The 18,401-nt window shown below is 37.0% G+C and overlaps 2 protein-coding genes across 2 annotated transcripts; one reads left to right on the forward strand and one right to left on the reverse strand.

The window, feature by feature from the left end:
* Positions 1-5,650: 5,650 nt before the first annotated feature.
* LOC129752019 (alpha-tocopherol transfer protein-like) lies at positions 5,651-6,707 on the reverse strand. The gene is made up of 2 exons (XM_055747808.1): positions 5,982-6,707; positions 5,651-5,920 (listed from the first exon to the last, which is right to left on the reverse strand). Exons 1-2 carry the CDS (start codon positions 6,705-6,707, stop codon positions 5,651-5,653), a joined length of 996 nt encoding a protein of 331 aa, XP_055603783.1.
* Positions 6,708-9,885: 3,178 nt separating this feature from the next.
* On the forward strand, positions 9,886-11,103 carry LOC129756552 (clavesin-2-like). The gene is made up of 2 exons (XM_055753459.1): positions 9,886-10,703; positions 10,772-11,103. The coding sequence occupies exons 1-2, from the start codon at positions 9,972-9,974 to the stop codon at positions 11,039-11,041; spliced, it is 1,002 nt and encodes a 333-aa protein (XP_055609434.1). The 5' UTR covers positions 9,886-9,971; the 3' UTR covers positions 11,042-11,103.
* Positions 11,104-18,401: the final 7,298 nt, after the last annotated feature.

The raw sequence follows: 18,401 nt of genomic DNA on the forward strand, positions 1-18,401 counted from the left end.
ATCAATTATCAAATCTGTTGTAGACTAATGTTACCTATTTTCTAAATGAATTTCATACTTACTTAATAATTGGTATGTTTGAAGATTTGAACCTGGACCTTCGTAGTGAGAACTGAACACGCTACCACTGTACCATGGCTAAAGCTTATCTTGATGTTATTTGAAACATCAGTTTAAAGTTTATTCAGGATTATCACCCTTTCAAAGTAGGATAAATTAAAAAAAATGTAAACATTTGCTTTCAACAGATGATGCATAGCATATTTTCAAACAAGACCCGCACGGTTCGAAATCAAGCTAGTTTACATACTAAAGTTTCGGTTTTCTTTTGGTGATTTGTGTTTCCCTACTTTTTCTTTGAAATTGTAGTTCCAAGAACGGATATTTCAAGAAGTTGGTCGGCAAAGTTTTTCATAATCCAACGATAAAGCACAGACTAATATTAGTCTGTGGATAAAGTGCTGCCGAATCAGTTTCAACAAAAATAAATGGAACGCCAAATGGAGCTAGTGAAGAAGTACGGTATTTTATGACTTTTTTTCCATTTTGTTTTGTACCACTAACAATTATTTTGCAAATTTTAGATTCTTGAGGGAGACTAAAATCGCTGTTTTTCAAAATAGATCTAAAAAATCGAAATGCATATAATTGATTGCTTTCAGCGGAAACAAACGAAGAAAACGGTTGGTATTGATAATTTGTGTGCTTCCGGTCGCATTACACTACCATCCGTGCCAGTCAGTGGCGACCTTGCTTGAAGGAAATATAAACAAAGAAAAATTTTAAAACAAAATGTAAATAAACATTTTCAACTATTATGTTCTTTTGGTGAAAAAACTATACTTTTAATAATTATGATGTATGACACTGTGATAGATTAATAATGTTGCTAGAACTTAAATTTACATCGTGATTTTTTTTGCCTAAGTCGAATTTTGTTCTTATTACGGGCGTTTTTATTTTCCAAATAATCCATATTATATTCAGAGTTAAACATTAAGCACAACTCTGAAAACTTTTCAGGAGAGCGCTAAATACTATGAAAAACTTTTCGACAAAACTCAATTCACAAAGATGTTCTATAGAAGTTCAGAGTGGAACCAAAAAGTTCGTAAGGAGTTCGGAATCGAACCAAAAAGTTCTTTAGGAATTCAGAACGGAACCAAAAAGTTCGTTAGGAGTTCATAGGAAAGTACGATAGTTGAAATTGATACTCAAACTATGCAAGTCACTTAGAAGGCACAAACATTAACTTTAAGACTTCTATGGACTCATCACGTTCGTTCAGAAGTACAAATTGAGCACTTACGAAAATCGGTTTTCATTTCTCTCGAGTACCTTTTACTCAGCCAAATGTGAACTTTTAATGTACTAGATTAAGTAACTATGTGACTTTTGGTTACTTGGGTTATTGTTCCATATTATTGAAAAAAATTTTTCTCGAAAGCCATGGATATTCAATGTTTTCCAGTACACGTGATTTGCTATAAAAATGTACGTTTCTTAGATTTGAAAGTTATCCTCGAGAACAAGATTTAAAAAAAAAGAAAACAATTCAATAAACGCCCTCCAATATTTCAATATTTTCAAATACATTTAGCCTATTAATTATTATATTCTATCTAAAAACCAGGTAAAATCCAGAACTTTCATTTCAAACTTGGCGACTAAAACTCTGGGCAATATCCGGCCAAGTTTGGTCAAAACTTAGGAATTACTCAACAAAAACTGTGAAAACAAACATCAAGAAACTTTTTCATCAAAACTCATCAGCAGATTTTAAATCGTATTTATGGCTTTAGAAAAACCTTTCATTGTTTTTTTTACTTGCTCAAAAAGTTTCCTTTATACGCTTCAATAAATAAAAAAAATAAACAAAATATGTTTTTGTTCGTTTGATTTGACAAATGTATTTTCAAAAGTAAACCACTTATATTCAATCATATATCTGATTGATTCTGTAATTATCAAAATTTCAACAATACATATAATAGACAATCTTGTTGATTTCGTATATTCAACAATATGTAGAATACATTCATTACAGTTGAATGATTTATTTTGGGCATTCAACTATAAATATAATAGATTCAACTATAATGTACGATTGATGTCATACATTCAACAATAATTACAGTAGATTCAACTATAATAATATGATGGATTTGATTATAAATATGATAGATTCAACTATAATAATATGATTGATTTAATTATAAAAATGATAGTTTCAATTATATTTCTAGTTCGTCTGAGTTCGTCTATGGCGCAGGGGTTCTCAAACCTGTGCACTCAGGCAAGTATGGCACTTCCGACCGGTTTCCTTCGCCTTTCCAGTGTTCGGGGATCTAGCTCTGCCTCGGAATCTTTTGACTCAATAACCTTGTACTACTAGAACGTCGCAGTTTGTCTTCTGCCTTCATTGGAATCGGACGTACTTTCACGCGCTCCAATACCAATCTTAAAGGCTATTGTTTTGATGACTAAAAAGATTACAAGTGTTTTGTGCGCGGGATGAGTCCTTCTCCCGGGGTTCATCCGGATAGCCGGAATGGTCCTATCCGGATGAACCCCGGGAGAAGGACTCAGCGAGAAAAGGTTTTGTGCTACCAAAAAATCCGTTCGTCATTGCAAGGTCGATCGAGCAGTACGCGGGACAAATAGATAGTGGGTACTTTGTGAAAAGTAAAGAATGGTACGTTTTGAAAATTCGCAGTAAGGATCAAGCCCGAAAAATCTTCACCATGACAACACTAATCGATGGCACGCAAATCGAATTAGGTCGCCATCCGGAATTAAACAGCCGAAAATTTGTGGTACGATGCCACGAGGTCGCAGGTATGTCTGAAGAAGAACTTCTGAAAGAGCTGTCGCCGCAAAAAATTATACATGTAAAAAGGATTATGAAAAAAACATCTTCTGAACTCGTTGAAACGCCAACACTAATACTAACAATAAATTCGACCGTGATCCCGGAATTTATTAATTTTGGATTCATACGTTTGAGGACACGTCTTTACTATCCCCAACCCCTAATATGTCGACATTGTTTAAAATATGGACACCCAAAAAATGAATGTTTGACAGAAAAGGCGTGCATAGTTTGCTCTGGTATCCACAGCAGCGAAACATGTACTGCCAAATCCAAGTTTTGCGCTAACTGCAAAGGAAACCATTCCCCGCTCGACAGAAATCGTCCCGTCTACACATACGAGACTGCGGTTCTGAAAGTGAAAACCGAACAGAATGTAACACTGGACGCCGCTCGTAAATTGGTAGAAACGCACCATCAGAGTATCACCAGCTATGCAGAAATTGTAAAGATCCACAACGAAGTATTCATGCAGCAGAAAAAGAAACAGCAACCGAAAAAGTACATCGCACCGACCGAACCAAAGCAACAGAAGGATCAACAACAGCAACAACAACAAATACAAAAACGAAATCATCACTCGACCGAAAGCATCACACCAGCTACAACAGTAAACTTGACCGTTTCGACGCCCCGCAAGAGACCAACCCCTCAAGCTTCGCCAATCGCCTCCGGTGACGAGGCTGAAGATGATCAACAACAAAACGATACACTTATCAATTCCGAGACTCGGAAATTGATCAAAGAAACAAATCGTGTTCTTTCCCCAAACCCTTCCTCCTCATCCCAAAACCTACTCCAACCTCCCCTTAATTCTAAAATTAAATTTGACCCTCGGCAAAATGATACTTGTAAAAAGTGAATTGCCTTAATAAATTTTAGTATTAAGAATAATAATACTAGAACGTCGGAGGTATGAACTCGTGTCTAGCAGACGATCTGCTTGCAAGCTTATGTTGCTGTTACGACGTTGTCGCCTTTACGGAAACATGGCTGAACGACCGTACTCTTTCGAGCCAGATATTTGGACCTGACTATTTAGTGTTTCACCCTTCTATCTTGACTTCAACAACGCCAACTTTGATGAGATTTCTCGTACCCTGGTTACCATCGACTGGGAATCTGAGCTCGACCTATCTGATCCCAACGCTGCGGCCGAAACCTTCTCGCACATCTTGAATTACGTAATCGATCGTCACGTACCAAAACACAGTACTGGAGAGAATATACGTACTCCTTAGATCACGACTGAAATACGACAACTAAAGACAGCAAAGAATGTGCCTTCGAAATTATAACAAGTCAAGATTCTCCTACACTAAGGACATTTATCGTAGACTAAATTCTGTTTACAAAAAAGTCAGCAAAAGTTGTCACCAAAACTGTCTTGTTCGTGTTCAACGTGAACTCAAGTCCTGACCAAAATCGTTTTAGAAACATGTTAAAAGTCAGTAGAATGAACCTGTTCTGCCAACCCAAATGTTTCTGGATGACAATATGGCGAATTCTAATCGTGGATTCTGTGATCTCTTTGCCGAAAAATTCTCGTTTATCTATAACACAGCTACGATATCCCCTGAACATTTGGATAGTGCAGTCGGAAATATTGCGCCACTGGGCTTCTCTATAAACAGCATTGTAGTTGAGAATGCAGTCAGCTCAAAAGCAGCCGCTAAGCTCAATAATTCTTTCTCTACGGGTCCGGACGGAATACCTGCTACTTTCATTTAACGTTTCATGCCTGTTTGCTGACTCCTGTTAGACTTATTTTCCAAGCTTCGCTTGACAGAGCTACTTTCCCTCACTGTGGAAGGAGGCTTACATATGTTTCCGGGGTATGAAAAATTAGCAGGAAAAATGTCCACAACTACCGGGGAATCTCGGCATTATGCGCAGTAGGCAAACTATACGAATTGGTGGTCTTGGATCCAATTTTCTTGCAATGTAAGAATTTTTTTTTTCCGACAATCAACACGGATTCATGCCCAAGCGCTCCACGACAACTAACCTTCTGACGTTTACTTCTTACGTGCTTGAAATTTTTGCTGCGAATCTCAAACCGACACCAATTTGTCTGCGGCATTCGACAAAGCCAACCACGATATTGCCATTGAAAAGCTCGAACGCCTGGTTTCTGTAGAACCCTTCTTGGCTGGTCCTGGAGCTACCTATCTGGACGTAAATTAACAGTTCGCACGGGGACTCTTTCTCCAGACAATTCTCTGCTTCTTGTGGTATGCCTCAGGAAAGCTATTTAGAGCCGATTATTCCAACTCCGAGTGACAAAAGAAGGATTTGATATTTGTTCCGGCCTAATTAATTTTAATAAAATTTTTAGAAACGTCGCTGGTGACACAGACTTCCGACAATCTAGTAAATTACTTTTCATTGGCGGAAGTCTTTCGGAAGTCGGAAGTCCGAACTTCCGAAGTAAAATTTAGTGCTGGCGCGTTAATATAAATACATTCAACCGTTTTTCTGAGCACTTCGAATTCGACGTTTCGAGAGATGTTTTCCGTAGTAAAGTTTTAATTGTATTGAGAACCTTGTAGTTAGACTTAGTATTTATGAATTTTATGTCATCATTTGGATCAATATGTGTTCCGTTGATTTCAAAAAAGTAAATAAGTAAACTTACAGCACAGATACTGAATTTGTAGAATTTCGGTTTCTAAGATATAAAATACCGAATTTAGGTCTTCGAAGCTTAGATTTCTTTGCGGTCCTTAAAATGTTAAGCTGATCGGTTCTTGTTATGTTATTACTTCACCGAACCCTTTAATCAACATTCAACTTCCGGAAGCAGCCCGCAATACCGCCATCAATTTCCGCACTCTCTCTATCCCAACGACTCTGATGAATCTGCATCGAGGAATACTGTTCGATGTCGATTTCCATATCATCAAGAGCCAAAATGGCTTCTCTTCTTTCTGCAAAGCGTTTTTTGAGTTCCCGCAATTTCTGGTTTGCATCTACCGCACCACCGTATTCCTGAGGCCAGAGGGTTTGGTCAAAGTGCTTCTTTGATTCGAGAACCGTGTTGTGGCACTAGAAAAATTAAATTGACGTTAATATTTGTGGAATAAACATAAAATAACAATAAACCTACATTTACTCTTTCTTTGAACTTCGGTGTGGCGAAGGATAAAAGGAGGTTGGCTATGGCCACAGCGTATTTCGGCAACCTGATCGCATGAACGGCTCGAAGACGGAACGGAATCATACGATTGACAGCATCCATAAGTAGTTTCATATCCGGAATACCCCAGATTCCATAATGTTTCATAGTGCTGTTTGAATAATCATCCCAAAGTCTTATACCGGCAATTTGGAACTCTTCATCCTCCAACATCAGTTCCAAAAACAAGATAAAGTATCGAAACTCCGCTATTGCATCCAGTTTTTCCACATTAAAGTTCCCTAGATGAAACCATATAATCTTCCTACCTTCGTCATCCTGTCCCAGTGGAACCAGTACGGAATCATCGATCGCACTTCTCATCAACTCGTCGTTACAGTCCAACTTTTGAAACCACTTCGGGAAGGCCTGCCTCATGACCAAGTACTTCTCGATGGCCTCCTGGGCCTGGGGGATGGAAATCTTTCGAAATCGCAAAAATCGTAGCAAGAAGTTTGCATTTGTTCGACACTTGCGGATGTAAGGATGCTTTGCAATCCATTCCCTTAGCTGCGTCAATGCCTGTTCTCGTATTTCATCGTCCTCTCGAAGTTCTTCCTTGGCCAGCTTCCGAAATTTGTCCGAAAGTTTGAACTCGTAAGGCTCGTAGCTATCAGGTTTCTTATCTACAGAAAATTTTGCACTCGCTGATGCCATCGTTGAACGCGCTACTAAACCTTAAGATCAATGGAATCGAACTGTAACAATTAACTGACTGAATATTCTCGGTTTCAACGTTTTTCAACGTTATCCGAGGACTTGCTTCTTTAAATATAGTTTGCCACGATAACTATCCATCGTAAGTCATAAATCTAAGTTGGGCAATTAAGAACCAAATTAGTTGAGCCGGAGTCGATGAAATACGTCGCAAAAAAAATTCATCTTATAGATACTTAATCTTGGAATTCACTCCCGTTCAACTATTTCAGCTGCAAAATATTAATAATAAAGGTCTATTTATGATAATGAATGACATCAAACGGTAAATTATGATATTTGAAGGTAGTAAATTCATGGACAAACTTCCAAGACATCTGAGAACGAAATGTAACGGTTGAAATACATTAAACACGTGACCATTTTCACGTTGTGAAAAATTCAGCTGCTATTAGCTGTAAAACGAATTTTGTTTAACTCTCTCGTTTAAATAAAAATATGATAGATTAAACTGTAATGGTATAAAAGATTCAACTGTAAATATGATAGATTCAACTTCAATTGTATGATTGATTTTGGACATTCAACTTTAACTATAATTGATTCAATTATACATTTCTGATGGACCTCTCACATTTATCTATGAATATGATAGATTCAAGTATAAATGTCTGATTGTTTCAACTGAAAATATGATTTATTCAACTACAATAATAAGATTCTGGACCTTCAACTTTAAATAAAGTAAATTGAACTATATTTTTATGGTTGATTGTGTGATGAATACATACTCATACAAACACTATACAAGTGGAGCTAGAATGCCCTCAACAACAGGCATCTGGTGTTTTCCAATGGCAAAAAAGAAGACAGCGAGAGATAAGAATGTTTTTTTTTTTCAATATCTATCTATCCTGTCTTCTTTGTCTTTTCCTGTATCTTTTTTTCCAACAGGTTGAATTCTCTGGGATTCTACGCAGTTCGCTTTTAGTCTCTCGAAAAACATTGTGTTCGCCGGAGGAGCTCGAAATGCTGCTCAAGGAACACCAGGAAGCGAATACCGTGCAGGATGTCGTCCACCACGCCATCTATAGTAGACTGGCCCATAACAAAAAAAAATCTTATATTCCACGCGGCACCCCCTAGGTTGGTGCCTTTGGTGAAAAAATGACTTTCTGAAAGTTTCAGGTCATTTGGAAGAAGCACGAGCCGGCGCAAAGGACTTGAAATTTGTTTGGAGATTTTCGGCAAAATGTATGAAAAATCGACATACTTTCACTCTTTGTGTTCTAAAATATGTTTCCAGTATGCTAGAAAGGTCAGAAATGCAGGAATTGTAGTTCAAACAATAACAAACATGTTTGTAGAAGATTGTGACGCGATACGAGTTGACTGTGATGAGTTATTTGCAATTGAATGAATAATTTTTTTTTCGCATTTCATCGATTATCGTGAACGGTGTATAGGTGGATTGTTAGTACTAACTTTATCGCATTGTCACACAATGAGAATAACAGATAGAAAGTTTGTGTCCTCGGCAAAGTCTAAACTTGGGAAGAAACTGCGGGGAATCCGTAAACCCATGGTGGATAACCAACATATATGTAAGCGTCAGATAACACACGGAAAATAAAAAAAAGGTAAAATTTACCTTTTTGCGAGGTGAATTTTTTCCACCCCTCTTTCGAGGTAAATTTTACCTTTTTTTCATTCACCTAGCAAAAAGGTAAATTTTACCTTTTTTCAATTTACCTAGCAAAAAGGTAAATTTTACCTTTTTCGCATTCACCTAGCAAAATAGTGAATAATACCGTTTTCCCATTTACTGATTTAAAAGGTAAATGCTGGTTGGTTTGATTGTTTTCTTCAATAAGAATTAAAAAAAATACAAAATTCTTTCAAAAATGATATTTATTGAAGATAAATAGGGACTGGTAATTCGGCTTCGCGTTCTTCTGAGCCGCTATGACTGCTGAATCCACCTGCGTTTCGTACATTCATGGCCTCCTCCGTTCGACTAATCCGGTCAGGTTCGGCTTTTCCGGCTGGAGGATGACGTGGAATACACCTCAAAGCTCTATGGGCCGATCTGAAACAAAATCAATAGTATTATGACGAGAACCAGCACAACTAAATGATATTTAAGAACACTTACCATTCTATTCCGATTTTCACATATTAGGCACAAAGCAAAACTTGTCCCTAGAATGACAAAACAGCTTAACTTCAATGAACGGGTTCGGCGAATAGTTACTTTTTTTTAGAAGAATTGTACCGTTTTGTTTAGCTCAATCCAGGTCAATTACACCTCGCTACGAGGTAAGTTTTACCTTATTTGAATTTACCTTTTTTTCTAGGTGAATTATACTTTTTTATCGAGCTCAATTCAGGTTACCTCGCTACGAGGTAAGATTTACCTTTTTTGGATTCACCTTTTTTCTCGGTGAATTGTACCTTTTTTCCAACCTCGATTCAGGTAAATTTTACCTCACTGTGAGGTGAGTTTCACCTCGAAGAGGTAGAAGTTACCTTTTTGGCTTTCACGAGCGTTCACCTTTGCTAACTCGGTAAATTTTACCTTTTTATTATTTTCCGTGCACTTCCATCGAGGTGGTACACGGAAAATAAAAAAAAGGTAAAATTTACCTTTTTTAGAGCTGAATTTTTTCCACCCCTCTTTCGAGGTAAATTTTACCTTTTTTTCATTCACCTAGCAAAAAGGTAAATTTTACCTTTTTCGCATTCACCTAGCAAAATAGTAAATAATACCGTTTTCCCAATTCAAATTTCATAACTAAATTTTTTAAAAGTGGTTTAAGTTGAACCCTTATTTCCAATTAATATTCAATTCTAATTCAAGATTTCTGGAAACTCTAATAGAACAATATGACTACGATACGCGCTTAAACCTTATAGAATGAAATTTATTCAGCTAATTAGTGCTCGGTTAGGCATCGACTCAAGTTTCAACAAATTCTAAGCAAATTCAAAGCTCTGAGAACATTAGATTGAAAACTACTCTACTTAAACTAATATGATTGACGTCTAAAAGGCATTTCAATCGCCATCATCACAGGGACTCTAAACTCATGGATAATGCTTGAAAATTAAAGTGAATATTCTACTTCCACACATTCGACACATCCGCTCAGTCGGTTATTTGAGACGACGACGTGACGAAATGCACCATTTGCATCGATCGGCCTCGTTCGAATCAGAACTTCTGTTAGTCTAGTCGAGGACGTTGGATCAGCACGTTTTACGATGTCATCAGCTGCAACCGGGGCAACATTTTGTGTTGTCAAGAAACCGGATAGTTATGAGCCATATGAGTTCAAGCTGTCGGATAAATTCCAGAAGCTGGCCAAGGAAGAACTACGCGAAGACGATGAAATTCGGGAACAGGCTTTGGCCATTATGAGGGAATGGATCGCTAAGCATCCTTACATTCACAAGTGTCGAACTGATGCAAATTTTCTGTTAAGGTTTTTGCGATTTCGGAAGTTTTCCATTCCACAAGCTCAGGAGGCCATCGAGAAGTACTTGGTCATGAGGCAGTCCTTTCCGAAGTGGTTCCAAAAATTGGACTGCAACGATGAGTTAATGCGTAGTGCGATCGACGATGCTGTGCTTCTTCCGTTGGGTCAGGATGAGGAAGGTCGACAGATCATATGGGTACATTTCGGGAACTTCGATGTGGAAAAACTGGATCCAATAGCAGAGTTTCGCTATCTGGTTCTGTTTTTGGAATTAATGTTGGAGGATGAAGAGTTCCAAATTGCTGGAGTCAGAGCTTGGGCTGATTACACCAACAGCACTATGAAACATTACGGCATCTGGGGTATTCCGGATATGAAACTGCTGATGGATGCTGTCAATCGCATGATCCCTTTCCGTATTCGAGCGATCCATGGAGTTAAACTACCCAAATTTGCTGTGGCCATTGCCAATCTTCTCTTGTCCTTTGCCACACCAAAGCTTAGAGATAGGATAAATGTAGGATATAAATTTTAAAGTGATGTGAATCTGAAATAATATTTTAATTTATCGTTATTATTTTCTAGTGCCACAATACGGTTCTCGAATCGAAGAAGCACTTTGACAAATCCCTCTGGCCCCAGGAATACGGTGGTCCGGTGGACGTGGATCAAAAGTTAAGGGAGCTTAAAAAACGGTTCGCCGAAAGAAGAGAAGCAATCTTGGCCCTCGATGATATGGAAATCGATATCCAGCACCTTGCTTCATTGCAGGTTCACCAGAACCGTTGGGACCAAGAGAACGCGGAAGTTGATGGTGGTATTGCCGGGTGCTTCCGGAAGTTGAATGTGGATTAGGGTTGTCAATGAAAATAGGAATAATTAAGGGTTTAAGATGGATTTGACTAGTTTAACGAATATTTTTAGACAAAAATGTTGAGCGGTGGTTAGAAAAAAAATAGTTCTAACATTAAACTTAACTGTTAAAATACACATACTTAGAGGACTTTTATCTCGATTTTCGAAATTCACGAAGCTGCATCGAACTGAAGAGAAAACGTAAGATTAACCTTTACCTTTGTTTCAATTCTCAGGTAAGATTGAAGTGTCAAGTCTTTTTGTCTGTGCTTACTAAGAATTTGATAGTAGCCTAGCTACTTTGTGATTACAAGTTTATATTCGCGATCAGTAAACATGTCTGGAAATCATCATTCACAAATTCTAAACATAAACAGTTTAATCACAGACTCTGTGATGTCACTTTTGGGTCAGGGTCAGTCATAGCCATAGCCCAACGAAGTGAAAGTAGATCGGTGGAAAGATTTAGTAGTTTAGTTTAGCCTCTTCTAACTGTTCGGAAGATGAGAACCTTATCATTTTTCAATATAAAATCAATATGCTTATAAATGTAAGCTTTACGTGAAATTTTTTATAGTAAAAACAAATTCGACGAATGTGTGACGATTTGGAACTTCTTTAGCCATTGATCAATTATTGATGATTTTAAAAATGTGTTTTGAAGAACGGGGATAATTCTCAAATTTTCGAAATTATATGACGCCCTCAGAGTCAAAGGTCTAAAAGTTCTAAATTGATCAATTTTGGATTGATGACACTGAGTTAATAATGGTGGATAAAATTACTTGAAATTTGATACACGATAGTTATGGGAGGAGGGCTCATATATAAATTAACATAAAACATGACACAACTAGATTGATTTTTTTTGGTGATAGTGCAGAATGACATCTCTCGCTTTTGGAATTGGGGGCTCCCATACAAAATAAATAACAATATAACACAAACAATTATCATATGATATTTATGAAATTTGGTGCACATGTAAGCTTGGACACGGTGTGATATTTTATCCTAGTATTGTCGCTGAATCTCTAAACCGGAGTTTTTTGAAATTTTCATAAATTTGGAATTTAGTTTCAAGATTTTTATGAGTAAGTATCTACCGATTTTGAAAAAAGAATTCCTTTCGGTTTGCCTAAAACATACCAATTGAACATGGACGTGAAATTCGATATCAAACCTTTCAAATTAAATGAATATATCAACCAACAGATGTTGCACAGTCCCAAGATTTTGATTAAAGGCAAATTTTATACTTGTTTAAAAAAAAAACATCATTGCATGCCTTGACAGATTTTTCAAAACTTTATTTTTAAACTTATTTCAACCATTCTTGCACTCCTTTCAACAATGATGTTTTTAAAACAAATCAAGAAATAGTAATTTTACGAATTTTTGATAAGTTTCTATTATGCGCTGCGATTATTTTGAACACTGATAGAAAAATATTAATTTGCCCAAAACCGTTTCAAAATGCATAACCATTTAAAAAAACAATTCAAATAAATCAATCAATGTTAATCAAATTTGAATTTCTACGCATTTTGCGTAGAATTTAGTGGCGCTGCTATATTTCCGCACACCACTGTAATTCTCCCACTTTCGTAACGTGGAGGAAGGGGGTTGTCCATATAAAATCCTTTATTTAAAAAAGGAAGCATATCTAGCGTGACATTTAAAAAGGGCGAAACTGCCAAATGTAAACAAATCGAGTTAACCGTCATTCCGGGTGTACGCGGTTGCACTTTACCTAATAAACGCGGTTTCATCTTAAAATCGCTTAAAACTTTCAAAAAATTGATAAAATTAAATTGGGCGAAACTTCATGTTGATGCATTTTCGTTGGAACGTGAAGTTACGCCTATTCAAAATGGGGTTAATTTTTCTATCCGTGTAGGGCCAATAGGCGTAACTGAGTTGACCGTGTGTGACAAAACGGCCTAATTAGTTTTTGCGTGTAGGACCAAAGGGCCTAATTTCAAAACCAAAAAAAAAACGGTCGATTAATTGGGCGAATCTTGCAGGCGTAACTGGAATCGAAAATAAAAAACGGCGAAACTCGAAAATATCGTAAATTTAGTGAAAAAAGTTGAAGTTCTTGATAACCAACGAACAATAAGTGAATATAATGCACATTTTTTTTATTTTGTTGAACAAAAAGTGGTCAATTTTTTAAATAGGATTTGATTAGATGTTCAGAAATTTCAAACGCGTTTTTCTCGATTCGAGCTAACTGCTAGTTTCGCCCTTATGACATGTTACGCTAGATATCCTATGTGACTCAAAAACGGGCGATCAGAAGAACGTCAAATTTGTTACCGTAAACTGGGGGAACTTTGATCAGCGGGGTAACTTTGATCAACATGAAATTTTTGCAGATAATCATCATTAACTAAGTTTAAACTTAAAATATCTGAAAACTGTTTACTACGTTTAAAAGCCTATAAATTAAGTTACAAATATGCTAAATTGGGTTTTTATTAGAAGATTTTTTATATTACTTCAAATGAAATTTTAAAATCTTAAAATATCTTGGTTTTTGAAGGCTCACAAACAAACATCTCTCCTGATCAAATTTAAGCATTTAGAAGCAGATGGGTTGTCAAATGTGAAAGTTCCACTTTTTTCTTGATTTGGGTTTTGTTTAAGTGTTATTTTAATGGTCATTTGATGATAATTTTTGGATATTAAAAAAAAATCGGTTATTTTCCATGAAAAGGCTCGTATAGAAAAAATAGCTAAAAACCCTATCAAATGATTAAGTTTGAAGAAAAAAGATCATAGGAACAGTGCGAGGACTCAGGGAATTGCATAAAGATAACATTTCATTTGTTTTTGAGGCCAAAAATATAAAGAAATGTTTATAATTTTTGCCCCTAAATGTATGCAGCAACATTGTCCATCTTTTGAGTATATTTGTTTTTGAAAGAAAACGTTGAAAAATTCAATCGAGTCCAAACAAAAAATACTGTTATCGATATTTTGAGCCTTCTGTGCTAAATGGCATTAAAACAATAAATTTTAAGATGTTGAGATACGTTTAAACCAAAGTGATCAAAGTTACCCCGAAACTCGAAACCTGGTTTTGTAACAAACATTTAATTATGACCACAAATATCGTTTGAATTTACTGCAATCAATGATCATGTTTGATACTCCTCACCTCAGTAAGGGTTGTAAAGCTTTAAGGTATTACGAAAAAACAACCCCTTCCAAAATATTCAAAAATGAATGAAAAAAGTGATCAAAGTTCCCCCAGTTTACGGTACCCGAGATCAATAGGAAGAAAGTTCATATAACGTCCCATGTTGCTAATACGCGTGTATTTAAAAAAAAGCTACTACATTTTCAGGTGGGCTTGAGATATAGCTCAGTTGAAAAGTCTGTTGTTTCCTAAGCCGATGTCCGCGAGTTCGAGCCCAAGAGCAAACATCGAACACAGTTGAACCGGATAAGTTTTTCAATAACGAACCGCCAAATACAACGTTGATAAAGTCGCAAATGCCGTAAAGATGGTAAAACGATTATAATCGAAAAAAAAATACTACATTTTCAGCTTGTAAAATACTACAAATTTGGTTTTAATGCTGTGTTTTGCCATGGCAACAACGATTTTTTACTTAAAATGCCCCTGGTTCGCAAAAATTTTACTGTTTAGTTTTTTCTTAATTTTGATGTAAGTTTTACTTAAGACACTTTCAATAAGGTGTCATCTAGCGAGGAAAAATGAATAAGACAATATTTTTGGGTACATCAATGGAGGCGAATCTAAACTTCTATTTTTTTTTTAATTATGTAAAATTCGCTGAAATATGCTTGGCAAATTAGCGATTCGCTAAGGTGGGGCATAATAGAGCATGTTCCCCTACAAATGTTATGAATTCGTCAAGGTACATCTTCGTACCTGAAAATTATAAAGTTTTCGAAGATGACGGAAAGTATTAAAGAATTACGAGGAATCAAAAAAGGAAAGAACATAAGCCGTAATGAATTCTTCGAAAAAGATACATCGGCTCACCGACGGGACTTGAACCCGCAATCTCCGCTTCAGTACAACGGCGCGTTAGCCAATTACACCACAGTGAACATGCTGAAATCGATCGACACGAGCGTACACGTCGAGCTCCGCCGATCAACTAGGACTATGAAGGGCCTTAGGCAGGTAAGATTCCTTCTTCATTTGACCGTAAATTGCGGCAAGCTCGAAGCAATCGAATACGTGTGCGCTCGGATAAATCCCGAGTTGATGAGAAGTTGCAGGGTTGCCAACATTTTTTTCAAAAATCAGCAACTGGTTATAATAAAAATCAGGAAAAATCAGAAATTTCGCTCAAAGTGACCATTTTTCATCACATTTGCAAAAATTAGGTTTATTTTCAACAATCAGGGATATCCAATAGCTAATCAGGTTGTCTAACTGAGCCTCGAACAATCAGACAAATCCTAAAAAATCAGGCACATTGCCATCTCTCGTGGTGGGTGGGTGATAGAGAAACAAGAGAGATCAATAGTGCACGCAAAATAATTTTCACTTAAAAAATAAGTGACATCTGTAGTAAATTCTCGCCATACGTAATTTCATTTGAATTTTAAGTGATGGGTCAAGTGAATTCACTTAAGTGACCGGTCAAGTGAATTACACTATGACATTACGAGTGAAATTTATCTGAATTTCTAAGTAAGTTTCTAGTTAATTATCTCTCTCATTCATAGAACACCACTCCGATTTCAAATACACTCAGGTTTTTTTTACGCGGTATTTCGTCCCGCGTAAAAAAAAAACCCGCGTAAAAAAAACCGCGTTAATTCGAAAATCCGCGTAAAAAAAACCGCGTGAATTCGAAAATCCGCGTAAAAAAAACCGCGTTAATTCGAAAATCCGCGTAAAAAAAACCTCGTTAATTCGAAAATCCGCGTAAAAAAACCCCGAATTTCGAAAATACACGTAAAAAAACCATTTTAATTAAAAAATTCGAGAAAAAATGCACGTTACTAAAAAAATGCGAAAGAACCATGATTATTTAAAAATTTGCGTACAATGATAGTTTATTTTTAAGATAAAAAACAAAATCAATTAGATCGTCTGATGTCTCATGTCTCAGGTCTCATGTTCTATGTCTCAGGTCTCATGTCTCATGTCTTAGGTCTCATATCCCAGGTCTCATGTCTCATGTCTCAGGTCTCATGTCTCAGGTCTAATGTCTCAGGTCTCATGTCTCAGGTCTCATGTTTCATGTCTCTGGTCTAATGTCTCATGTCTCAGGTCTCATATCTTAGGTCTCATGTCTCATGTCTCAGGTCTCATATCTCAGGTCTCATGTCTCATGTCTTTTGTCTCAGGTCTCATGTCTCATGTCTCATGTCTCATATCTCAGGCCTCATATCTCAGGTCTCATGTCTCATATCTCAGGTCTCATGTCTCAGGTTTCATGTCTCATGTCTCATGTCTCAGGTCTCAGGTCTCATGTCTCATGTCTCATGTCTCATGTCTTAGGTCTCATGTCTCATGTCTCAGGTCTCAGGTCTCAGGTCTCAGGTCTCAGGTCTCAGGTCTCATGTCTCATGTCTCAGGTCTCATGTCTCAGGTCTCATATCTCAGGTCTCATGTCTCATGTCTCATGTCTCAGGTCTCATGTCTCAGGTCTCATATCTCAGGTCTCATGTCTCATGTCTCATGTCTCAGGTCTCATGTCTCATGTCTCATGTCTCAGGTCTCATGTCTCATGTCTCATGTCTCAGGTCTCAGGTCTCAGGTCTCAAGTCTCAGGTCTCAGGACTCAGATGTCATGTATCACGTTCTTAGTCTCAGAGCTAAGATTTTCAAACTACAAAAAGATTCTAAGTGTTTTCCTTTGAAAAAGTCTTAGAATATTTTCTCTCAAAAACCGCGTTAATTCGAAAATCCGCGTAAAAAAAACCGCGTTAATTCGAAAATCCGCGTAAAAAAAACCGCGTTAATTCGAAAATCCGCGTAAAAAAAACCTCGTTAATTCGAAAATCCGCGTAAAAAAACCCCGAATTTCGAAAATCCACGTGAAAAAACCATTTTAATTAAAAAATTCGAGAAAAAAGACACGTTACTAAAAAAATGCGAAAGAACCATGATTATTTAAAAATTTGCGTACAATGATAGTTTATTTTTAAGATAAAAAACAAAATCAATTAGATCGTCTGATGTCTCATGTCTCAGGTCTCATGTCTCATGTCTTAGGTCTCATATCCCAGGTCTCATGTCTCATGTCTCAGGTCTCATGTCTCAGGTCTAATGTCTCAGGTCTCATGTCTCAGGTCTCATGTTTCATGTCTCTGGTCTAATGTCTCATGTCTCAGGTCTCATATCTTAGGTTTCATGTCTCATGTCTCAGGTCTCATATCTCAGGTCTCATGTCTCATGTCTTTTGTCTCATGTCTCAGGTCTCATGTCTCAGGTCTCATGTCTCATGTCTCAGGTCTCATGTCTCATGTCTTTTGTCTCATGTCTCAGGTCTCATATCTCAGGTCTCATGTCTCATGTCTCAGGTCTCATGTCTCATGTCTCATGTCTCAGGTCTCATGTCTCATGTCTCATGTCTCAGGTCTCAGGTCTCAGGTCTCAAGTCTCAGGTCTCAGGACTCAGATATCATGTATCACGTTCTTAGTCTCAGAGCTAAGATTTTCAAACTACAAAAAGATTCTAAGTGTTTTCCTTTGAAAAAGTCTTAGAATATTTTCTCTCAAAAACCGCGTTAATTCGAAAATCCGCGTAAAAAAAAACCGCGTTAATTCGAAAATCCGCGTAAAATAAACCGCGTTAATTCGAAAATCCGCGTAAAAAAAACCTCGTTAATTCGAAAATCCGCGTAAAAAAACCCCGAATTTCGAAAATCCACGTAAAAAACCATTTTAATTAAAAAATTCGAGAAAAAAGGCACGTTACTAAAAAAATGCGAAAGAACCATGATTATTTAAAAATTTGCGTACAATGATAGTTAATTTTTAAGATAAAAAACAAAATCAATTAGATCGTCTGATGTCTCATGTCTCAGGTCTCATGTTCTATGTCTCAGGTCTCATGTCTCATGTCTTAGGTCTCATATCCCAGGTCTCATGTCTCATGTCTCAGGTCTCATGTCTCAGGTCTAATGTCTCAGGTCTCATGTCTCAGGTCTCATGTTTCATGTCTCTGGTCTAATGTCTCATGTCTCAGGTCTCATATCTTAGGTCTCATGTCTCATGTCTCAGGTCTCATATCTCAGGTCTCATGTCTCATGTCTTTTGTCTCAGGTCTCATGTCTTAGGTCTCATGTCTCATGTCTCATGTCTCAGGCCTCATATCTCAGGTCTCATGTCTCATGTCTCAGGTCTCATGTCTCAGGT

The sequence above is a fragment of the Uranotaenia lowii genome, chromosome 3 (assembly GCF_029784155.1).
Source record: "Uranotaenia lowii strain MFRU-FL chromosome 3, ASM2978415v1, whole genome shotgun sequence".
In the NCBI taxonomy this organism is placed as follows: Eukaryota; Metazoa; Arthropoda; class Insecta; order Diptera; family Culicidae; genus Uranotaenia; species Uranotaenia lowii.